The following is a 25,453-nucleotide window of genomic DNA, read 5'->3' on the forward strand; positions in this document are numbered from 1 at the left end:
GGCTCGATCCCGGTCGGGTCATACCAAAGACCAGATTAGTAACACTGGTATTCATGACTTCCCCGCTTGGCGCTCATGCATTACCGAGATATCATGGAATGGTGGTGCAAGACTTAGAAAGCCATACAAGGCTATATCTGTACCTTCCTTGTCCAGCGGCATATGCACATCATGTACTCATGGTATGGATGGATATGAAAAAATCGTGTGTATGTATATCATGAGTGTGTGTATATGCCGCAAAAACATCAAGGACAATAATAAACAACGCCCTTTCATTTGTACAAGTGTACAATACATGTGCAATCACTCTAGTCACGTGACATCACGCATTGTCGATTAGATGTGTCACTATGTGGCGAAAGAATAAGAGATATTGTCCGAAAATCCGAATCGAGTGTCAATTTTCGTGATTCGAGTCGGGTATAGTTGATGACAATTTATCTTCGAGTTGGCTACCAATGGAGCGTTGAAACCTCGCGTACGCACCTAAAATCGTGGACCTTAGACAATTGGACACGATGTCTTCGGTGCTGACCGAACTGCAGTATTGTCCCCAAGTCATTGCTGTGTAATCAGGTCGAACATCCTTTTAAATATGTTTTTCAGGCATTACTGATTTTCTGGTGTAGACATTTGAACTGTGTTCAGGTCTGTTTCATTTTGTGACTTCAGTGAAGCTCAAATACTCGAATGCTGGAATTGAAATCGAATACACGAGGTAGGCCTACAACTTACGACTACTTCTGTTTTATATGTAGGCCTATACTGTTTGTCATTGTGCGTAGTCAATTCCTACATTTGTATGTACCAGGGAGCGACTATACGCATATCTCGCATATTTTACTTGTAAAGTAATTTATAAGAATCGATGGTAAATTCGTGACCAACTGTGATAATAGAGTCATATAGCAGTATTTCCCGGCAGCACCGTTAGCTGCGGCGCGTAGCCTGCTAGACTTCATTAGACGATAATTGTCGGAAAGACTCTATTGCAGCGCTTAATTATGTGACTTTTGCTGTTAAGGTGCGATTATATGTGAAAATAGTCCTATTAAACTATTGATATATATTAGGGAAGTCACGTGGTTGACTATTCTTATATAGCCTATCGCCTCACTCATTCGGAATCATTTTCCCGTCGAAAACGTTTACGGATCGAATGAAGGTTATAGTTTTTATATTCTGTCTTTCTGCAGCGTATGGTGCTGCGGTACTGAAGCCCGCTGGGTGTTTCGACGACGCAGGAGTCGATCAACCGATCGGATCGGTGTACATGAAAGAATGCTACCAGTGCACCTGTACAGTAATGGGAATGGAACAATGTTCTTTGTGAGTGTTGTATAATGTTTAAATTACAAGATTGCAGTCGCGTTATGGCTAAAGACATAAGTTTTGACTTTGGGCCGGATATAATTATAACTATGTTAAAATGTCTAACTATTTCTTGCCCTTACTCAGTGAGGTTGTTACAGCAAAGCTGCATGGATTGGAATAGGCTACTTGTTTTAGACTTTCAGACTTCGAGATTGGATGATCACTTAACATTACTTTATTGAAAACAATCAGCGCGCTCTCAGTGATGTTTTGTTGTCATAATAAGATTTCTCTAACATCTAATTTCTCTGGATATATCTATCTAACGGAGTAGAGGGATGAAAATAGAATTGTTGTCGACCACCGATATCACATGCAGTCTCACTTTCCGACTAGCTCAGCACCTGTGGCATTGTAAGCATAAGGAATCTAGAAAATCAATCATCATTGCTAATATTACGAGCTGCGCGATGATCGTCGTGGGCTCATCTTCAATTATACTGCATCTAATTCAATTCTCTCCCATTCAAACGGCTCCTGAAATGGTTGAGGTGCAATATTGCACCATATAGTTTTTAAATACTAATCTACTTCCTACCTTTTTCAGGCCACCTGGAACCACGATTACCATACCATTAGGACCATGCAAAAGCGTTCTTAACAAGAAGACTTGCCAGTTTGAAGTATTGACCGATGGGATAATTCCTACAGCGTGCGATGCACCGACATTCGGTGTCATAACAATATAGTGCTTGCGATAAATTGGCTCGATATCACCACATTTAAAATACAACCCTTGTATGCACTGTACAAGTACAGTGTATACTATACAGTTTGTACACATTGATTGAATCAATAAATGAAATTTTTATCCTTGCATGAATTCCGATTGATTTCATCACGGAAATTCTAGCTTTTGTTGAAATCGACGTATAGTTGGTAAATCCATCGGCATCGGCGCAAGAGGCTGCGCTTCGAGTCTCGGTAGTAGTGCAGAAGTGTTGAAGGTTTTTCCGGGGTCCACCATTTCTGCGTGGCTGTTTTTACAGTGTCGTTTCTGCAAAAAAGTCTAGAGTGGAGGACGAATACAAGAAAGTGAATAAAAAATACCGAGGATAGCATCAAAATCTCAAAAATATTAACAGTAGAAATAAGATCAAGATCGAACACTGTCGCATATATTGCATTACGCCGTATCGACATACAATATCAACCCATTCCGTCGCATTAGTCTTGTGTATTCCATTGTGCGATTGCGTCACTGCGTCTTCAGCGGAAGAAAATAATAGAACTCGCTGATTATTTTGATTAATGAATAATGCAGTGCTTTTCAACCCGTGGAATGGTACTCGTACGTACTTGTGCGAAGGAAAAATGCAGTGCGGAAATCGAAGGTGGTGTGAATGGTGCGAATGAAAATCCGGATGAGAGCGAATGCAAATCGTAAACAATTGTTAATTTTAATGTCTTGGCATAATTCAAATTAACCTGATCGGAAATTCAAGTGCAGTAGCTCCCAACTTTTGTAGTTGCGCCGCAATTCTAAAAACTTGTTTGATTCACGACGCATATAGCTTTGACAATAACTTTGTCTCTCACAAGCCGTAGTGAATTAATATTTGCGTAATATTCTGCTTTCTTTCGCTGAACAATCATCATATTTTCGTAATAACAGTTCGATTAGCGCGAATCACTAGGATATAGTAGTCAATATCATCATTTCAGACTCACATTTGCGAATTACTGTAGCGCAAATTTCTACCCATTCAAGGGCTAATAAAGTATGGGTCGCAGAGGGTATAATTTTGGGTCAACACGGTGCTAGAGTGATCGGTTAATATGTATGCAATATTTGTTGAATTTATTGAAAAAAATCCCACGATCGTTTTTACATATATCCAAGATCAATGTGTTGGGTAGCCAATAAGCGAGACAGGCAGAAAATATGACTTCATCATGCGAATGTGTAAACCTTTAATTGGGATGATAAAATTTATGATAAAATTTGTGCGACTGTTTTTTCTGGATAACATGGTCGAATACCTTTGGGATATGCTATAGAGTAGGGTTGTGCAACGAGCGAGTTGAGTCCCATAAGACTCATTCATTCGGGCCAACCTCTTCGGCGTCGGGACACATGAAGACGTAAAGTTTTGGCCAGCATACCGCTGATAAAATGCGGTGCCAAAAACATCAGTGGCGACTAAACCATGGTAAAAAATGACCGTCGCTAGATAGGCAAAACTTTCGATATGGATATTCTCCGTTGTCGAAATTGTAGGGAGTCGGCACCGGATAGTCCCGTTCTTGCAATCTGAGTAGACACTATACACTCAGAAGAACGGCAAGGTTCGCCCAACAAGGCTATTTAGCCAAGCTGCACGCTGCTAGGAGAGCAGCGTCCAAGACAATAAGCTTTGCAGTAGGGATGGTGTGAACGTGAGGTTCAGGTTCGCGTTCTGTATGTGAACCACAGAGATTTAGAAGTTCACGTTCACAAACGAACCTTGGTAGGTTTTGCACTGTGAACCTTTTTCATATTACAATTTTCACTTCATTATAACATCTTTGGTTGAAATTGATTGCATTTGAACTGTGGGTCGCTATATGCATGGCGCTGGTAGCATAAAAAATCAACACTAAACGAGCATGCACCTTGACAATCTCGAAAATTTTACTTGCTTGTTACAAAAGTTTGCTCGAATATTTAGTGTCTCTCTGCTGAGAGCTTGACCCGCAATCACACGATACCAATAGCGAATACACTACATGTAGGTAGTCACCGAATGATGATTAAATAACCAATCAATGAAATTGATATTGTTGTCTGATGAACGTTGTACGTTGGCGTACGTGGTCATGGTCAATCTTGATTCCATATGATAATTGTATCTTAAAAACCCAATCCGTGCGATTGGGGTGTTGGCTACTGCTGTATAACTTGTTAATGAGGTGATATCGGTAGCCAGAAAAGAAACCCGTTTTACACTCTCCTCAATATCAACGTAGAAATACTTGGACGGCGAATACATTGTCCGGTCAGGCCTAGACCTATAAGGCGTAAGCATATATTCCCTTGCAAGTCCTTGTCGAAATTGTTGGCAAAGCCACGGAAGATTGATTTTATGGGATTATTATATCATCTGATTGCCCCAGTTGATACATTTGGCGGCGTTTAAAACGTCAATATGTAGGCCTATACTATGTATGTGGCTCGAGTCGTCGCTAGGTTTCGTGTACAACTTGTACATTAATATAGGCTATCACTTTACTGAAATGTAGGATTGGAATTAACAATATGACGTTACGTGACGTCATGAGGTTCACGTTCGCGTTCACACAGAACCTTTCACACCATCCCTACTTTGCAGTATCCAAAAGCCATTTTAATGTCTTGATAGAAAAACACGGTCGGGGGTATAAAGAGAGTTCATCATGTATCATCATGTTTAACATCGTTTCGAAATATTTCGGCAAATAAATATTTTGTTTTGATTTCTAACCCTCACTTTCTCGTTCCCCAATATCAACACATCCACTGAACAGCATTTATCAGGTAGCAGCGTAATTCACTGCTTTCAATTTAGAAATAAAATTAATACGCTTGAGAATACAGTTAAAATTTGTGATTCGGGCCGCTGTCGTATTTTCTGCTTCTCATTTGGCCCGCGGGGGAAAATAATTGCCCACCTCTGAGCTAGACAGTAGTATAAATGCGACGCACTAAGGAATTTAAATCACCCTAATTTGAAATCACGTGCATTAGACATATTTCGAAGAGCTGTGTTGGGTACAATAGTGGTGTGCGCGTTCCGTATGCCATGTAGGGTTACATTTGAAACAAATGGTTGTTTAAAACACTTTGTTCAAGACATGTTTTAAACAGTGTTTTAATCAAACGCCGTATACGATATGGAATGGTTGGAAGTTTGAAAACTCGAATTAGTCGGTGTAACAGATCATTGGTACGCAATGATTGTTCTGATGATGATGAACGCCGACCGTAAAAATGCTGCATATGGCGATGTAATGTAATCCTGGTTAAATATATTTTTGGTCCATATATGACAGAAGTGTGAAGCCCATTTCCTCAAAGGAGCTATATTTACCCTTCAACTGTTAATGTCAATCCACTATGACGCCACAATTGAATATTTGTGACGTCATGGCTTCAAAAAATTCTTTTTCATGTGTAGGGCTCGGGTCGCGAGATGCCACAAAAACTCAGATTTTGGTCGTAGTATAAAAAGCTGCTTTAATGTTATAGAACTGTTATGAACTTTCAAGTTAGATTAGGCTAAACAGCCGAACAGACGGTATCGTGACTCTCTTTGCTCTTCTCATTTACTTGTGAGACAGAAAATGGGAGATTGAAAAAAAAAAAGAACTTGAAGCCACGTATCATAAGGTAGCGAGATCTAATATGTCTACTCTCCCTGATCGTTTTGGAGCTTATTTTCCAAGACATCAGGCAAAAGCCTAAGCACGAACATATGGGTTTTTCACCCTTTCGACGAACTGCATGGAGACTCCGAGACGTTTTTGTCATCTCTTAGAAACCATTTCTGCAGCAAACAATTGTACTTGTGAAAAATACGCTGTATTTTGGATAGGACTGCTGAACAGTTCCTATGACCTGGCCATCCAAGCACTAGTAGACGTTCTTGTACGAAACCCAACAACTCTTGTTTTTGCTTGACCGAAAAGGGTTTTAGTGCACTATAGTTGAAATCAAAACGAGGGAAAACAGTTGTGTTTTTAATGAGACACTTGATGGCCTAAGTTACATTAGCGAATTTGTTGCGCATCTGAACAAAATATTGTTGAGTATCTTCATCTTCTTTATGTATAACAATTTTAGGTAGGTTTGAGCGAATGAAATTTATTTTGCAAAAAAAGTGCGAATGGAGCTCAATAAGGTTGAAAAGCACTGGAATAACGGATTGTAGGACCGTGTCTTTCGGGAAGTGAAAAACATTGCCAATTGCGACTATTATCGGAGAATAATTATCATAAATAAAGTAATATACAATGGGTCACCGGTCAACGCGATGCAAATTCAAGCATATGCGACAAATTTCTGGGTGGCTCGGCTCTGAAGCGACTGTGTTGTGTAATGTTGATATGTAATGTATACGAATAAAGATTCTCTCTCTCTCTCCCTCTCTCTCTCCCTCACTCTCTCGTCGCAATTGGCAATGTTTTCCACTTCCCGGAAGACACGGTCCTACAATCCGAAAGAGAGAGAGAGAGAGAGAGAGTATTTAATATTTCACCCGACCAAAATACATAGCAAACAAAAGGCAGTGATGCTGGTACAGAAATATGCATGCACACTGCACACTGCACAGTATTCGGTATCAGATAGGAATGATCGATTCGACCTTGAAGGTCAGCTAGAGTCTGATCGCTCGCATCAAACATGTAGCTACACTCGTCTCTATACAGTCTGGCGGTAAAAAATGTTGGTTGAAAAGAAAAATACAAAATAAACGATGGTAGCAAATGATCAATGAAGCATTGTCTGGGCGTTTGCATTCCCAATACGCCAAAGAGCAAAAACATGAAACATGTAACTTTCACGGGCCTCTGCCTGTTCGCGATGTCCTCTTCTATAGATCCAATAACTCCACATAATGTCATAATCCATCTATTGCGCAGAGATAAAGTGGCAGGCCAAGTCAAATTGAAAATAACGATCTGACGCCGGATACGCGTTGGGGACAAGGCAATGACCAAGCAAGAGGTCCGAGCGACGCACCAATACATAACTCCTGCGAATCGTTTTTCTGATATACACGAACGACAGAAATATGCCTCATCAAAGGAACTCTCTACCGTCTTGAGACCAGACATGGGGCGATTACTTTATGAATGTAATCGATAGTGATTACGATTACCTCTGAATCACGCGATTACGATTACGATTTCAGCAAAATCAGGAAGTAGTCGATTACGATTACGATTACATTGGAAAAGTAATCACGATGACTCACGATTACATTTATTTTGTTTCTTCGAACTAATGTTAGAAGATATATTGGTAGAAAATGTAACGATTGCGATGAAAAGGCGTAATCAGATAACAACTTTCTTTATTGATAATACGTAATTTTCTTGTTACGTCATAATGTGCCCAATGCTCAGCTTTATAGGGGACGATTTATCGCACCCAACGATTTACATTCTTGCCAGGTCCGTAACTGCCGCACCCCAAACTCCCCAATAGGGTGGGGAGCGAGTTCGAAGGGGACTCAAAAGTTTTTTCGTAAATCAACAAATTATAGGGTATTTTCGAGAGATATATTTAACTGGAAAATTTTCTTCGAGCTTTGCGATTTAATGTCTTTAGATAACTTGATTCTTAAATGCAAACGTCTCCCCCTCAAGAAAAAAGCATGCTTATTTTGAATAGGCATTTCGGTGCCGGTCATTACCGCGCCACGACACACCAAAAGACATGCAGTTTTGGCCAACATGCGACTCCACGAAGTGTTAAGGTTACCATACGTTAACTTTCAAGAGGATTTTTCCATGTTTTTCAATAAATTGAAAGTGTCCTAGGAGGACGCCTGAATGTCTTTTTTTTTGAGAATTTGTCCTCTTTTTCCAGAAAAAGTATTAAAATCTCCACCTCGTCGCATCGTACGACAGAGTTTCGTAAAAAAACGGGCAAAACGAAGGTCGAATCGAAGTGATGACCCTTTTTTTCAGTAGGCACAGGTATTATTGGTCGAAAACTTTTAAAATTAACCATATTCATATCCGGTATTTCAGCTTTTAAAGTTTATAAAAAGTGTCCTATTTTTCGGATTTCAAAATATGGTAACCCTACGAAGTGCGCTACCAAAGAAAGACCTAGGCCGAAACTTTGAGTATGTGTCGTTTGGATGGGGGGGGGGGGGGGGCTAGAATATTGCTGTTTTGGTCCTGACAACCCAAAGTAACATGGTGTTTAAGCGGATGGCTATGGCGGCAGTTCCAAATTTTGAGTAAAGAATTGCGAAATCACGATTGGCGCCCGTTTCAGGTGCAGTCATATGAGAAAAAGATGAAGTGAACATGAAATTCTGCCTTCCACTTAATACAGATACCAGAAGCTGCCGTTACGAGGAACGGCAAACAACGGCCCGGTTATGATATATAGGCCTATGCTTCATTGTGGAAATCGAAATGTTTCTTTCATTGGACGAGTACAAAATTTCCAATCTTTGTCCGGTGTACGCACGTACGTACATATGCCTAATGTCCGCCAAGCGACAACGGTCAAGCTCCGTTTAAAAGCCTAACCAAACATCAATACATAACTTACTATCTGACCCTAGGCAGAGTGGTGATTATTATCCTGCTGTGAAGTAGTGGCGTCTGGAGTGTATTGATAACCTGATATACAGCATGGCAACAAGGGCGTAGCCAGAAAAAAATTTGTGGGGGGGGGGCGAAATTTTTGATGAGTCAAAGGGAGATACAGAGTGTTTGTTTCAAGATACCGCCAGCCGCCACCTGATGTAGAAGCCTCCTACTTTCCCACGAATTTGTGTCGGTTCACTAAAATTAAGATGAACGTCACATCTGCATACTTTATCGCGGCGTGTCTGGCGTATCGCTGTAACAAAGATTAAAGATATCGCTCTCTAGAGTATTACGCCATCGAAACAGCTATCCGCAAGAGGTATCTTCGGGCTATGGGCATTTTCGCAATATTTACTTTCTTTGGTAAGTTTGTTTTTATGACTCCGGGTGTTTATATAGCTCAGTGGGGTGAACTCTCGTTGCGGTCTCAAAAATGTTGCTACTTGAAAAGATAGAGATCTTTCTTCTCAGCAAAACATCAGTGATTGCTTTAGTGTTATTCGTCTCATAATAATCTGGTAACTTCTGACCTGATGCCGGCCAATCACGGCTGAGTGGACACGACTTTCAATAGGCTAGTGATAACACAGTGTCTATACCCGATATCCGCAACCATTGGCTAGCTTTCTTGCAACAACATGGTCATTGAAAACAAATCATAAAACAGATGTGAGCAAAATTTGAATGTATTGCCAAAAACTATGAATAAATTCTATTTCAACTCTATTCGTCGCCTCGCGCCTGCCATATTCGTAACAACTCGATCGATCTTGTCCTCGTTCATCCTTTCGCGATGGCAATGAATCACACATAAATCTGAGAGGCGATCGGAAGTCATTGTTGAGCGTAGCCAGGTCTTGACCCGCTTCATGGGGGAGAATGACCTTCCAGCCTCCACCGTTGTTGCTGGCAAGGCCAGGATGACCTAGATCGCACTGTGCACGCTTGGATAATCCTTAGTACTTAGAAGAAGGTCAAGTAAACTTTCCTGGTTAACTTGGGAGTTCAAAGACGATCTCCAGAGAATTACTTCGTTACCAAGGTTATCTAAAGAATACAAACGCTCAATCTCATCTAACTTGGCTGGCTTGCTTGGTGGAAGGATGGATAGCAACGCAAGTAATGAGGCGTTGTCCCTGAAACGTTTCCGGAGAGAGTTACTCAATCCGTCGATGTACGGGACATATACCGAACGCCGGAAATATTCCAAAGCCGATTCAGCACAGACGTTAGCACGGTAAACTTGTACCTCAACTATTCTAGGCATTCTCAGCTCTTCTACTCCGAGTAGGGGAGATGTGGTACCGATGGATCACTGGGACCGAAAATACTTGAAAAATTCTCCATGATAATTACATGATTACACTCCGTGAATCTGTCTACAGTTAGATGCTGACAGAATCTTTCCTCACATGCAAAAAAATTCGACCTGCGTGAGTTATGGGGTCTGTGACGAATGATTTACGTTTTAAGGGGTGTAAAGTAAATTTGGATCGACATTTGCATTTTTCTATATCACCTTTCAGACTGACAAACCCGCCATAATTTTTGATGTGAAGTATAGGGCTCGTATCAGGGTATATAATGGCACATATTTTTTGAATCAATACCATCCTCGAGTGGACTCAAGTCAATTACAATATTTATGGGGTGGGGGACCTATGGTACCATAGCCAAATCAAGCAAAATAGATGGACTAACTAATCACTTAACAACTGAAACTCGCCTACATATATATAGGCTGTAAATCATAGGTAGCCTACCTGTGGTGTTTTATCGCTATTACGGAGTATTTGAAAGTCAAAATGTCGATTTGCGGGTTATGTGTATGTGGCATTAATTTTGTAAGTTTAGGCGTAAATCAAAACATGATTTTATGCCAACATTTGAGTTGATATAATCTATTTTATTCTTGAAGGTCGCGACGAAACATTCTTCATTGGCTTGCTGTAGCTTATCTTATAGTACACAACAAAACAAGTTAACAAATTTGAGTTTTTGATCGTATGTCTCATAGGTCCCATGGTCGTGAGCCTTTGGACCCACCGGGTGGGGACCGATGACACGTTCGAGCAACAAATTTTAAACGTTTATAAATATTTTTTGGAAAAGAGGATATTCATTTAAATGTCCGCGATAGGTAGAGCTTGTGTCGAAGTGTTGAGACAGCAAAAGATCTGCTATTCTCGGCTGAAGATTTGAGGGCCAGAGATAATTTTGCAATTTTTGATCCATCGGTAGGGGAGACCGGGGACAAATGTAACTAGGGGCAAATGTAACAATCGACCTCACCGCTAGTAGGATGGAGAAATCAGCTTGATATTTTAAGTGCGCATGCAGTAGTTATCTCTCCTATTATACCTGGAGTTACGTTGAGCTACGATGCGAAACCCCGGAATAATTTGCAAAAAACGAAATTTTTGACCCTTGAGTAAAGTTTTTCTGGTCTGGAATAATTTGTCTGGACGAATAGTACCTCAAGTAGTTACAACGTAATATGTGTAGCTGGAACAATGTTACTATAGTCTACCGTGGTGGTGGAAAGAATAGGACTTGCATCGCCGGGAAGGTACCATACTGAGACAAAAATCATGGTCGAGCGTGTCAGGGGCAATCGTAACACTCTGTTACTTCTGCCCCGTTACAATATGTTATCAATTCTGAATGTCTTTGTTCATATGTTGGTATTACCATTCATCTACTGTAGAATAATCTTGCAACAGCCAGAAGTTCACCAGAACAGATACTGCCTTGCGATACCAATTCTAACATGATCATCTGTCTAAACGGCCATACAATAGTGGTGATGTGAATCTGACGGTTCGGTTATTTTCGTGATTCAACAACCCTTTCTCATGTTGATCGACTTTGGTGTGTCGAACTTCAATAGTCATGTCTTAATTCTCGTCCTCTGACTTTGATCATGACCCACTTACATTTTGATATTTGATGAGAACAATTTATGTTAATTTTCTACAGCACAGATAAATGTCATTATAGCTTTGACGCCACACAATGTTGCGTCCTCGTTTTACTATACTATCATCGGCCCATTGAACCAAGATATGTTAGCCAGGTCGGTTTCGCACCTTCGCGGGTGACCGAATGACCAACCCATTATGCCCGCTGAACAACAGAACCTTGGTAGAAGAGGCCGAATATGTGTAGGGAGATGATGGAATGAATGTCTCTCTTGTACACTTTAAGCATGAACAAGACACGAAGGGTGATATTGCATTCAGATGCCATAAATGCGATCGGGCGTAGCCTGGAAGCGTTCAAACGTTTCTTCCTTTAGTTTCATGCAGTATTGCAATTTGTGCTTCCGTTTTCGTTGTTCATTCAGTTTGTGTTTAGTCATAAATACCACTGTTACAATTGCCCCGCAAGGGTGGTACAATTGCCCCTGGGTACGGGGCGATTGTAACATTTGAGCAGCGATTTTTGCGACCCAAAATGTCCATGATTGATTGTTGATTGAGTTCCAATTTAGTTTTCATATCAACTATCGAGTTGTTGGCTTCTTTATATAAAACTTTGGAAGTGAAATTTTCACGAGAAGAACACGTAATGTTGGAAAATACGAAAAGTGTTACAATTGTCCCCGGTCTCCCCTACCACATCTCCCCTACTTCACAGGTTTCTTTGTATATCTGCAGCGAAACTTCCGGGTCGTTGCGGTCGCGGTCAAGAATGCTCTGTAGAGAATTAAACAAGCTCTTCACGCATGGCATGCTGATACCAACAGTCTGGAGCTTGCGTGCTAGTGGTTCTATAAGAACCGAAAATCTTCCAATCAAGCAAACAGCATAAGCGACCTCAGATTTTTCTAAAGCAGTTTTCAAAGAGAATGCCTTTCCCCTAGTCTCACTGCTTGTTTCCCTCGACAAAGAACCAAGAGCATCTAGTACACGCATAAAATTAGACTTGAAGGTGCGGATGCTCTTATATTTCTCGGACCACCTGGTTGGGCAGAATAACGGTATGTTAATCCCCAAAATGCTGCGCCTTTTGGGACTATCTCTGAAAAAACGGATAGTTTCCCTGATGATGTCATAGGTGTTTCTGATTACAGGAACTTTACTTTGGTCCTTAATGACCAAGTTCAAACAATGAGAGGCACAGTGTACAAAGATTGCTCGAGGGTACTTATCATGAATGCGTTTTTTTACACCACTCACGTGACCTGCCATCGTCGATGCCCCATCGTATCCCTGCCCGACCAATTTTTGAAAATCCAGCCCAATTGTAGAGAGATGAGATAAAATACTTTCAGAAATTGCTTCTGCGGACACGGAATCCATTTCAACAAATCCCGTGAAACTTTCGTGTACTTTATCACCTTTCACATACCTCAAAACAATGCTGAGCTGTTCTTTTCTGGCAATATCGCAAGACTCGTCGGCTATTACAGACACGAACGATTCGTTAGCCTCAGCGACGATCTCTTCAACAACCATATTGCCGGCAATCCTGAGCATCTCATTTTGTATGGTAGGGCTAGTGTACTTGGCATTCCCGGACATTCGATCAAAATGTTTTATCAAATATTCGTCCCCAGCGTCCATGCAAAACTGAAGGAGCTTCATAAAATTTCCTTCGTGTTGGGAATGCCCACGGAAAGCGATGTTATTTGAGGCACAGAACATCACCGTTTTAACTATCGAACTCATTATATTTCTATTTTCTCTCACTTGCACGCCATGTGCAGTGTTCAAGCTTGTGCACACATTTTGATCATTTTCCATACTTTCGAGAAAAGTTTTTGCAGCCGCAGTTGCTTCTTTATGGTAAGAAGTATCTCGATGAGCCGTAGCCTTTTCAATAAATTTCTTAAAATCGATGCATGGCTTTTTGACAAAACAGCATTTTTGAGGTTACCATGCTTAAGACGTGCTTGCATTACAATGCAAATCTTGCACAAACCTCCTCCATCTGAGAGCTGGGTATAGACCAACCATCTGGAATATCATCATCGAGCCACACTTTAAGAAACTTGCGGCGATCTTGCCTCGTAGTATCAAGAAGTGGCACGTTTCTCAAAGCATCCGAAGTCAGAAGTCTATATCTCTCAGCATCGCCAAGCTGCGAATGGTGGTCAAGAATATATCCAATATCGTTTGTTTTTCCCACCTCATATGATTTTGGGGGCTCTGGTATATCGGCAATTACATCTGACGCTTCTACTAGCGAAGGAACACAACTCACTATTCCTTCTGTTGGCTGCGCATCTCGACTCCTCGCAGGAAAAAAGCTGTCCAGTCTTGCTTGTTTCGATTTTGACATTGAAACGTAATGCGGAATCCAAACCAATTACAATCCTTAAGGCCTCTCTACACGGCGCCGAATGCTTCACACCTCCTGTCTACACCGCAAGCAATTTGCTTCGTGATCTTTAGTAAACAAAATATCTCACCACAACAAACCCACAATTTAAACTACCCATCAGATAAATATACTATACTATGTGATACCCATCCACTTCAATATAACCTATAGTCATTACGTAGCATTGTTTTGTGTAGCTCATTGAACAATGTGTGTCTTAGGTGGGTTAAAATAATAGAACCCCCAATTATACCGATTATACCCAACAAAGATCCTGATAGTCTGTGGTCGCGCTCAGCGAACCATATACATACATAATAAAACAAGCTAATGGCATCGCTGTAAGGTGGCAAGTGGCCTGTTGAGAGGCCTTTAATATCGCACCTCGCAATGGTATAGTTATATTAGTAATTACAAATCTGCCCCCGAAAATCTACTTTATATTACTTTACGAAAAATTTGGGGGGGGGGGGGGGCGATCGCCCCGTTCGCCCTTCCCTGGCTACACCAGTGCATGGCAAGTGTTCTTACGATCACATTACGATGTATATCGAATATCTATTTCCCATGTGTGGAAGTTTTTTATGCAATGACGAGCAAAGCTAATTCTGACGTAATAATGAGCAGTCGAGTTTGAAAATCGGACGTTTTCGTGCTATCAATGAACCTGGCATAATATCTCTTCCTTGTTCGCGAATGTTCAATTTATGTCATAGTCCTTGTACAAAGTAATCGTTGTTTCACAAAGAAATCGATTATATATGTGAAATAGTCGATTACGATTACTTCGGAATTTTTTTAGAATATAATCGATTGCGATTACTTGAGAATGCTGTAATCGTCGTAATCGATTACGATTACCCCATATCTGCTTGAGACCCCGAGAATTCTACCCACATCACATCACCCATCTGACAGCGCTCTCAACTAATAGCGGCGGTAACCAAAACGATAGTTAAATATAATATGTACTCCACGCGGCGTGACCAGTCAACTGAATACTTCGTGTTATCCAATTCGTGGTTTTTCTAAAAATGCTGCATGGGAATGAGGACTGCATACTGGGTATACAGACAGAAGCCTTTCTAGCTGTCCGGATCTTAATCAGTTGCGGCTAGTCTCCCTCGACCAGCCTACCCGCTGGATCACCTATCCTCCGTAAAAATAATGACAGCCACTGTAGCCCATCGTGCTTTATTCGTCAAGTCAAGCAGTCACGTTAACGCTAATTCGGCAGACTTCGAAATTTCAACTGACGGCAGCAAAAACTGGCGCCGCGCATCCCGACAAATCCACTTGAAAACGGCAAACCATCAAAAATAGTTCCTTTACAACAACTCATTGCGTTGCGTGCGCGGGCTCGCGTAATATAAATATCTCAAACGAGGACACGCGCAGGCCTCAGTACCCATACACGAAAAAAACGCGGCTTCAAAGCCAGACACCATAAAAATTTCGGGAGAGAATTTGGGTCACCGCGACTCGCGATAAGCTCGCTGAATTGAATATTGTCTCCATCGCTATAACAATTCTTAAAAAAGTAGAGTGCTCATGCCGCCGACTTCCGCCTGCTCCTTTACAAAAATTTCAAAGTACTGATAAATGATCGTGACGGCCAGCAGTATACCGGTCCCGGATCCGATGGCGCCAACGAAATCAGCGAACACAGACAGAGCGCCAATACAGAGACCCCCGAACGCTGCAGCAGTCGGAATGTACCTGTGGCGAGAGAACGAAAGGTTAGCCAGCAATCTTCACGACACTCACAATGGTTGGCCGACATCTGAGCTTCGTTTGGCCAAGTCAAGCATGAAACACTACGTTATTTTATAACCCCCAAACTAAAAAATTGACCAAAATTAAACCTTACCCTAACTTTAACCCAAAATGTTGCATGGTTATATGCAGAGGTGGTCGAAATAGTTGGGGTTGTACATAAAGTAGATTATAGATATCGGTACTAAGTATATGCAACGACCTAAATTTCTACTCTAGTTGCCGACATTCGTGCACACGACTCAACAGCTACAAAACTATCCCAAAATATCAGAATTAAACCCTACCCTAGCCCTAAATCGAACCCTAATTTTAACCCACAGTGTCGCATGGTTATATGCAGGGCTGGTCAAAGTATTCATCATTGGTACTAAGTAAACGGAAGATAGAAAATAAGTACAAGTAGAATAAGCGAATTGGTATTACACTAAAAATGATTATGCAAATATTATATCATATTCACTTGGGCAATATGTGAAAGCAGGTAAATCCTATTCTGAAAAAGTACAGCTACTACGTTATTGACTGACTCTGACCCACACACAATGGTCACCCGACATTTGAGCATGCAACAAAATGAAAAATGACATTTGAGCACATGATTTTATAACCAGAAACCTAATCCTAACCCCGAAAATATACCTTGACTTAACCCTAATCCACATGTACAAGGCAATAGTCGTTGGAACGCCCTGCGAGATATATTGAATTACCACGGCCAAAAATGCATGTGAAGAAAGCTTATTCTGCATGACGCGGAAGTAGATTAAAAAAAGGTCAACACAACGAATAATGGACACTAAAACCGGTTTTCCGAGCACCTTCTCCGAAAATTGATTTTTTTCAGTCAATTCACTAGCGATCAGAGTTAGGTGAATAAATTTCCCGTACACATGTCTTCTTTTTCAAATCAATAAATATTGGGGGACTGGGGGCAAAAATTTGTGTCGAGCTTCAAAAGGGGGCGATGAGCCGAAAAAGGTTAGGAAGCACTGGTGTAGACACTAGACATTGCGTGGGATCAATCGTTTCTTACTCTAGCACTTACAAACGACAAACTGTCGCTCAAGGAACTTATTTCGCAGATTCGCAAAGACTAAGGATTTCACGGCATGAAAAAGATTGCAGACAAGGCAACCAAATGATCAGATACCACTTCTACTTATCCCTTGAGGAAAGGGGTCTGTTCTATGGGCCGGACCTGGGTCAGACTTCAATTCAACCGTCCGTGGGTAACAGACAGCTAACTTTGAGACGACTGCAGCAAACGTCTACCTGTTCAGCTCGTGAATCATCGATTTTTCCCGATGTCCCCTCATAACCATTTGCTGTTCCTTGAGTTGCTTCGCAACATCTTTAGCAGCAGAGCCGGAAACTTCAATCCACGTCTACAATGGAAACGGCCGCGTTAAGAATTACATCCTGACCCATGCCAAAGCACGACAAACCCACCTTAGAGAAGAACGCGCACGAGCCCAACATAAACGCGATGTACGCTAACCCATGAATCGGATCCATCAGCATGGCAGTGAAGGACTCTGGTGGCGAAAGGTAATAGCAGAGACCGCCTGTAGGGTAGGAACGCGCCGGTCCACCACCTTCGACCGTCTGAAAACAGCGACATCGTTAGAACACCATACGTAAGGACAGATTATTACAGTTAGGGCTGTGAAAAATCAACTACTGGTACCCATCTGAATAAAGTAAACTATGCCGTTTGAATATATTTTGAAATTTGCTAATACAACACAGCTATGTCACAGAAAGTTGATCCCGGCTTCACGGAAATGCCATGTCATTGCCACGGTGACTCGTGCTACATGCATTGAATCATACGATATAGCAAGGAGGTGTCAAGGCTTTCACGATGGGAAGAAAGCATCGAAAATGTTAGTAGCAAGGAATGCTAAAATTTGGTGATCTAAAAAATACCGACTTTCACTCGATTGGTTGTACCCAGCTCTAGTTATAATACTGACACCGTAGTGCAAGGATTATTTATTGACCTGTAGTATGAACCCCTTGGGGGGTCCGCTGGCTACTTTTAAGGGGTTCACAAAAGGCTAATGTTCAAATTACAACTACAAAACTACACTGTCCTTTATAACACCCTTTTAGTCATCAGATAGTCAAATTCCGTGGTTATGGGTTCACACAACCGCCCAGCAACATTTAGGGGTCCGTGCAACAAAAATCGTTAAGAAACACTGCCGTGGTGATTTTCTGTATCTATATTTCCCGAGAAATCAATCAGACAAGGCGTGAAACACTGGCAAATGCACTCACTCCCCAAACGCCGAGCAGGCTAATGAAGAAGTTCCCCCGGAATCTGGCGGCGAGCATTTGAGAAATAACGTACAAGTTGGAGACAAGCGCGGATTGCAGAATGATCGGAATGTTCGAGGTGTAGAAGAGCTTGATAGGATAGCTGCTGTACTGACCCCGGTAACGTGCGGACTTGATTGGCAGGTCCACTCTGAAACCCTGAACGGAGGAGCATGGTTACTAAAATTTGACTTTCGTGACTACATGAAGGAAACGGCCTACTTGGAAGTATATGACGACACCGAAGATCATGATAGTGGCAAGCAAATTCATCAGGTTCGGAAGATTTTGTCTGTAGAAGGCTTCACGCAGCGCTTTGACTTTGTCGGAACGTGTGGCGAGTAAATGGAACAATGCAATCACGGCGCCTTCGAACTCGGTCCCTGGAAGAGATTAGAATGAATTTCAGTACAGAATCGCAGTTAGCAGTTGATTGTTAGATTAATTGTATTATCTTCAATTCCAGTTTCAAACCACTAGGAGGGTCACTCAATCTACACCACGTATGTAGATGTTTTTACTGGACAAGAATTACACGGATACAGCACTTGTAATTACTTAGGAGTTGATTGACCAGAGTATAGTAAATTGTTCATTTGTATGAGACCGATGGTGACAAATTCTTACAGGAACTAGTGCCTACCACAGACCTATTGCGATCGCACATTCCTAACGCTGGGTCGGCTGTATTGGTCAAGTTCAGCTTAAGGCTTGCGAAAGCTTGTCAACAAGTGTTCGGACAATAATATATCTCAACGACCAAAAGGAACAGTTGAGTAATTCCCTCTCAACATGCAAACGCCCGTCTCCACTACAGTTTCAGATCCAATTGAAAATTTTCACATGGATAGGGTATCAAATTTGAAGCATAACAAACTTTGTTTCAAGAAAATCGGACAATTCGCTGCAGAGTTATTGTAATTTGAAAAATGACACTTTGTGCTCACTCGGCCGTGACGCTATACTGCTTGAAACCTATGTCTAATTGGAATTGACATTATAGTGATAAAATTGCAGCCAGGCAGACTCAAATTTCTGTAGTAAGATATTTTATATATGCTTATTGTGATAGACCTAACTTTTTAACTTTACGACTAGGGTTTAGAGGTCAAATGTCAATTTAAAATCATCATGTTCTCAAAATCAGTCATGCATAACAAATATTCAACTTTGCCTAGCGTAATTCTATTTAAACCGATTTTTTCGAGAAAGGTGTTGAATGAAAGCTTGAAAAGAGTAGAACACTGCTGAATTGATATTGAATGTGATATTTGATTGCCAATCATCTCAATACTTCATCGAAAAAATATGTTTAAATTTTTCATTTTTTTCTAGCGTTTATAGTTTTCTCCAGATATCTTTCTGTGTCTAAACTGCCTGATTGCCACCGATCTCTGATCATACAATATTTACTAGAAAACTATTTTGAAATGGCTGTCATGTTGATTAAAGATCATATCACTTGGCAACTTTGCAATTAGATATTGGCCGAAAATTATGAAAGGATCTGGTTCCTTTGATGGTGCTACCAAGAGCAAATCATGGAACTAGTGTTTTCTTGGGCACAAATGTTAGCTTATGGCACTCGATGGGCTTATCTAATAGTATTCCAACACTGCAGGATTCTATCACGTTCATTGTAAATAGCATAAAACCTGATTGTATCTGAACAACAAGACAGCACTATTACTCGACAACTCATAGCTATTTCAAATTATTTATGCCATGTCTACTGATTAATATCGATCGAAAGATTGCAGATCATCAGAGATATCCTACACGGATTGGCAAGACATTAAATAGGCAATAATATGCATACATGACTCGGTGTACGTCAGTGTTGGGATCAAGTCACTACCTTCGAGTCACGAGTCATTTCGAGTCATTGCACATTTTGACTCGAGTCAAGTCAAGTCAGTCGGGTTTCGAAGGTGACTCGAGTCAAGTCAAGTCACTCAATTTTTGGAGGTGACTCGAGTCAAGTCGAGTCAAGTCAAGTAAAGTCACGAGTCAAGTCACAATTCAAGTCAAGTTGCCTTTTCGAAGTATGAGGCATGATTGCGTCATTGCATTTTGCTAGCTATCTGAAATACAGATTGAGTGGCCATCGATTCTGAGCCGATGAACGAATATATAGAGTTAAATATACACGTATACACGCAAGAAGGCGCTGCATCGCTCACATATACTAGGCTTACCATATTTCGGAAATGAAAAAAGAGGACACTTCATCAGAAATTTCAGACATGCAAAACTGGAGAAGAATTCTCAAAAACCGGTAAATTTTTCCCAGTTCATGATCGGTTGACTAAAAAAAAAAAAAAATAGGTCTTCTTTTCGCACAGAGCTGAAATCACCGCTTTTCCCTCCGAAATACCCGCCGGAGCTTCACTTCTGCGCTAATTTGCGGCATATCACTCGCAATTTCCTCTAAATCTGACATAAATTTTCAAAAAAGAAGACAAAATCTCAAAAAAGAGGACAAAAGGGCGTCCACCGAGGACACTTTTAAAAAAGTCAAAAAAGAGGACAAATCCTCTTAAAAGAGGACGTATGGTTAGCCTAACATATACGTAGAGCTGCTAAACTACGTAAGTAATTGCATAGCCTCAGTTTAAAGTTACCGCCAAAATAGAGAATTGAGAAACGAATTGATAAGATGCAATACATAACCCATTTACATATTGATAAGATATAATGCGAGGCTGCTCCAATCGTTGAGGACTATATAAACTATATTCGAATTAGATTTCAATTAAACAAGAGGTTTGGTTAAGATAAGAACAGAAATAGACATTTTGTTATTAAATTACTTTACTATACCAGTTTACGACAACGTAAGATGTAAGCTTCGATCACTTCATTTGTGGTCAATTTATTTGTGAGAGAACAATGGAGGCTCAGTAAAACGCACGATCATTGAATGATTGGCCGCTCTCACGGGTTACACAAGATTTTCGCGAACAATCCGACCATATGCAAGATGCAATGATTTTAATCGATACCGATTACTTGATGACTTGAAATTGACTCGTGGATTTTACTCCGAGTCACGAGTCAATCCACATTTCTGATACGCCGAGTCAAGTCAAGTCATTTTAGCAAAGTGACTCGAGTCAAGTCAAGTCATACGAAAAAGGTGACTCGAGTCTGACTCGAGTCAAGTCATGACTCGAGTCATCCCAACACTGGTGTACGTGATTGGAATTTTGACTGACATCACATGCAACAGTAAATCTTAGGATGACATTTTGACACGTTACGTAGACCAACAATCGTATCAAATATTACTCATAATATAGGCATAGGATATAGAGCAAACAATGAACTTGTAGACATAAAATATGCTGTTTAGCATGGATAAAACATGGAATAACTCACTACCTGTCATACTTACAGAAAGTCTAAATATCGTTTAAAAGGTAACCCATAAGTTCACTTGCAAGCATAATGAACATATCCAATTAATAAGATTACTCTCTGAGCATGGCAACAAGTATCTACTAAACGCAAAATCAGATAGTTAGAATTTTACTTTTAATATTTATGAGAAATTGTGCTATTTTTCACTGAGTACCAAATCATATTTTACACTATGCTGTGGTCAAATATCAATATTACAACCAAGTTTATTGTATTCTAATTGGCAACAGCTTTCATATGACACCTTGTTCGTGAATTTTGGTTTAAATAGAATTGCGCCAGATAAGTTTGAAAATAACGTTACGCATCACTGATTTCAACATATGGCAATATTAAAACCAGGATTTGACCCTTGACCCTATATTGTGAAGCAGGCAAATTCCTAGTAAGTAAAGACCATGCACCGACAATCATTGTCAAACAGCATTCAAACCAATACCTTGCAATACTAATGATCTGTTGCAGTTACAATCATACACAGATTTTGAGCAGTAAAATTTCAGGGTTGAGTAATCACAAAACCATCATTTTTTGAAGTGCAATAACTTTAAGACCGTTCAACGAAAATTTCTGAAATCAATTTCATTTCACTCAGCACTAGTTACTCTAGTTGCACAAGATTTTACAGAAAATTCTGAGAGGGGTGTGGAGACGGATTTAAAAAATATTTGCATCTTGAGAGGGAATTACTCTACTAGTTAACATCTATCACAACAGGAACAAGTCATCGGTAACAAACCTCTTCCAGTATTGACCGTAGCAGGACTGAAAGACTTCCAAACGATCGTTTCGCAAATGTTGGTCGCAATGAAAAGTGAAATACCAGATCCCAGCCCGTACCCTTTCTGCAGAAGTTCGTCGAGCAACAGCACGATGAGAGAAGCGACAAAAAGCTGCAAATTGAAGAACAGGGTTTAGTTGAAGTATTACATTAAGGGGACTAGCAAGCCAAAAAAACAAAAAAATTCAATTTTTTGTCTGGTAAGAAATATTAATATTGTATCTCTGCTGTCACCTCATGGCCATTTTTCACCCAAACAATAACTAAAAACTGCAAAATTTCGATTTTATTTTCCTTCGATAATTTTTTTTTTCAAGTTCCAACCAAAAGATCGCATGTTTCGTCCGATGACTCTATAAAATATATGGTTTGACAGTTATAAAATATATCTATAGATCTATATTATCTCCGGGTACAAATTTGTTAGATTGTTGTCAGTTGTCATTCTAGCATTCTGGCACTCATTCTTATCGTTAACACTTGTTCATTGACTTTTTACGTTTCAAGTGTTTGGTAGTCGTTTTCTCAATTGTAAAATTTTGTTACGTTGCATAACGGCAAACCAAAAATTTGTTTGAAATATTTGTCGTAAATGCGTCACTCAAGGTTTTTTGAAAAGCTGAGATTCAGACCTGTGCTATGCTAAAAGTTTTTAGTCATAGGTCTACCATGTCAAGAGGTACAGAACGTCACAGTAAACTTACAGCAAATTTATGACAAAAATTGGGATTTTTTTGAATTTCAAAATGAAATTTCTCCGAGGTGGGTTGCATGTAATCCTTCAAATTTTAGCATAGCACAGCACTGTCCTAGTACTTCCTAAATAAGGCGTTAGATTGGAAAAAGGGCTTCACAATATCAAGATTTTGCAATCCCCGTGTCGGTACATTTTCTGTTCTTGAAATACAAAACAATCCACAATCTGCAGGGTAGAACGAAAATTTTTGGTTTTTTGTTTACAGCATAGCGACATCTAGCAACTGTGAAAATTTCATGGTGATGAGGGCAGCCGTCCGAAATTTAGGTTTTTGGGTTGCTAGTCCCATTAAGCACAAATATCATTAAAAATACACTCAGTTCAAATCACGTTAACTACTAACTGATACAGTTCTGGACACCATTTTTTGAAAGAACTATGATACTGAAAAACGTTATCGGAAACTCTCCTAGTTTGAGCTTACCTGGATGATGATCAAGAGGCAAATTCCAGCTCCCATGGCAGATGGGTCTCCGTACATACCAGTCATGACGTACACGACGGCCTGGCCCACGGTGATCACCATACCAAACAGTTTTTGAGCACCATTAAACAAGGCCCTACAAAAAAAGAACTGATAGGTTATGAATGCAATAATGTATTTAGTTTGAGGTAAGAATCTGAAACTTTCACAAAAGGAAGTTAACAGCTTTCTAGCTAATTTTTCAATCATAATCATATGTATACACTAGTCAGCTATCAAAGGTAATCATAACGATTGGCGAAAGCAAACGATTGGCGAAAGCAAACAATTGAATAAGGGCTATTTGCAGTATACAATGGCACCTATAAACTCTCTTCAATAAATATTACAGTACCTGTCTTTTGGTGTGTCTCCGACTTCAATGAGTTTAGCACCAGCAAGCAGTTGCATGATGAGACCAGAGGTGACAATTGGGGTGATACCCAGTTCCATGAGAGTACCCCGATTCGACGCCATGATAACTCTCAACCAGTAAAACGGATCGGCAGAGTCTGACGACATGATACCGAATAGTGGGATCTAGAGAAAGGACTCCTATTAGCTGACAAGAATTTAAACAGGGGTCTAAGGAGTCGGGGAAACGTCGGTAAGTAATTCTACATCTCAAATAGATATAAATGTAAAATATGGATCACACAAATTCACTGGCTAACTGAAGACCTGGAGTAACTTGAATTTTTATAATTACATAATTCTATCGTCTAACTAAAAATGGTGGATGTTCTTAACAAGTATTGATCACAACAGAAGGGTTTCAGGTATAGTGAATAATGATACAAATGAACAAAACATGCACACAAGTTGCCAACAATTCCACTCCTACTCAATCACGGCCTATGAGGTTACAAAAGCTCAAACAGAATTCGAAATTTTGATTCCATTCCAAGTGTGACATTTTCAGGGAGTTAAGAGATGTCAAAAAGTTTTTCAGTACTTTCAAATTCTGGCTGAAAATTGAAAAGCAAGGTCAACTTACTTGGCAACACACTAAGAAGATAAATAAGGTAATTGCAGTCCATAGCACTTTTTCCCTGAATTGGATCTGAAAGAAATGATTTAAAGATTAACACAACACAGTAAAATCAAGTGCAGCAACAGGCTAACCTTCCGTTGAGGCTTCTCAATCTCGGGCAGGATGATACAAAACGGTCTGATGATTTCCAGAAATTTAACTGCAACATAAATTGTCTAATTGAGTACCTTGCCGGTATGCATTCTCACATGAATGAATTTACAATCACACAATTAAATACTTACACCCCATGGTGATAGATTTTCTATGTCACGTATTCAATGCCAGTTCTCAATAACGCGCCGCAATACTCTTCCTAGCCGTAGCCCGTATCCAACAACAAAATTGCTCACACGTCCTGTCACTCTCAAAAACCTCCAACGCGACACCGAAATTGCCACGGGTCACGTGACAAGCACTACACGTCGACACATACGCGATACGTCACTGAGCGATGCCGGGTCCAGGTAAAAAGGTAAACAACGTCTGTGGCGAGTAGGCTGTAAAATGCTTTCATTAGCAATGTCCCGGAAGGAGTGCTTATAGCGATGGGTGTTGGTGGGTTGTATGTCGTACAACTGATGACGGATTATAACCATACAATACTGCTATTGTACTGCGAAATCAACTCGTTTTTATCATTTTGCTGGACAGGCGAACTGAGCTGGGAATCAATCAATCAGTCGGAAGACATGTAGCGAATCAAGTCTACTGTTCAGTTAACATTCGATAGCCTTCTAAAACTTGTTGAATGTAGATTATGTATCATATTTGTAATTTTTAATTCCGGTAACGATCGAAATTCGCTATGAAACAGTAGAATCAGTTTAGAAACTAGTTTAGATCAGAAGACACAGTCTCTAGATGGCGACAGTAAGCAACTCTCTTCGCATTACC

The 25,453-nt window shown here is 40.4% G+C and overlaps 1 protein-coding gene and 1 long non-coding RNA gene across 2 annotated transcripts; one reads left to right on the forward strand and one right to left on the reverse strand.

Annotated features, from left to right (window-relative positions):
* Positions 1 to 434: 434 nt before the first annotated feature.
* On the forward strand, positions 435 to 2,194 carry LOC145453288 (uncharacterized). Its single transcript, XR_013919696.1, has 2 exons — positions 435 to 1,332; positions 1,925 to 2,194. It is a non-coding gene; the product is annotated as an uncharacterized LOC145453288 (long non-coding RNA).
* Positions 2,195 to 15,176: 12,982 nt separating this feature from the next.
* On the reverse strand, positions 15,177 to 24,962 carry LOC145453218 (protein transport protein Sec61 subunit alpha). Its single transcript, XM_080331200.1, has 11 exons — positions 24,802 to 24,962; positions 24,649 to 24,716; positions 24,521 to 24,586; positions 23,879 to 24,063; positions 23,485 to 23,620; positions 22,262 to 22,415; positions 18,322 to 18,482; positions 18,061 to 18,258; positions 17,227 to 17,382; positions 17,050 to 17,162; positions 15,177 to 15,717 (listed from the first exon to the last, which is right to left on the reverse strand). The coding sequence occupies exons 1-11, from the start codon at positions 24,806 to 24,808 to the stop codon at positions 15,531 to 15,533; spliced, it is 1,431 nt and encodes a 476-aa protein (XP_080187326.1). The 5' UTR covers positions 24,809 to 24,962; the 3' UTR covers positions 15,177 to 15,530.
* Between the last annotated feature and the right edge of the window lie 491 nt (positions 24,963 to 25,453).

Source organism: Botryllus schlosseri, chromosome 13, assembly GCF_051294905.1.
Source record: "Botryllus schlosseri isolate E-star chromosome 13, Bs_hap1, whole genome shotgun sequence".
NCBI lineage: Eukaryota > Metazoa > Chordata > Ascidiacea > Stolidobranchia > Styelidae > Botryllus > Botryllus schlosseri.

What these genes read in the sequence shown, in the direction of transcription:
- LOC145453218 (XM_080331200.1), bottom strand. An exon ending in TTGAGAAGCCTCAACGGAAG is followed by an intron (nt 24,587 to 24,648) that starts GTTAGCCTGTTG and finishes CATTTCTTTCAG; the next exon opens with ATCCAATTCAGGGAAAAAGT. An exon ending in TACGGTCAATACTGGAAGAG is followed by an intron (nt 18,483 to 22,261) that starts GTTTGTTACCGA and finishes AATCTCTTCCAG; the next exon opens with GGACCGAGTTCGAAGGCGCC.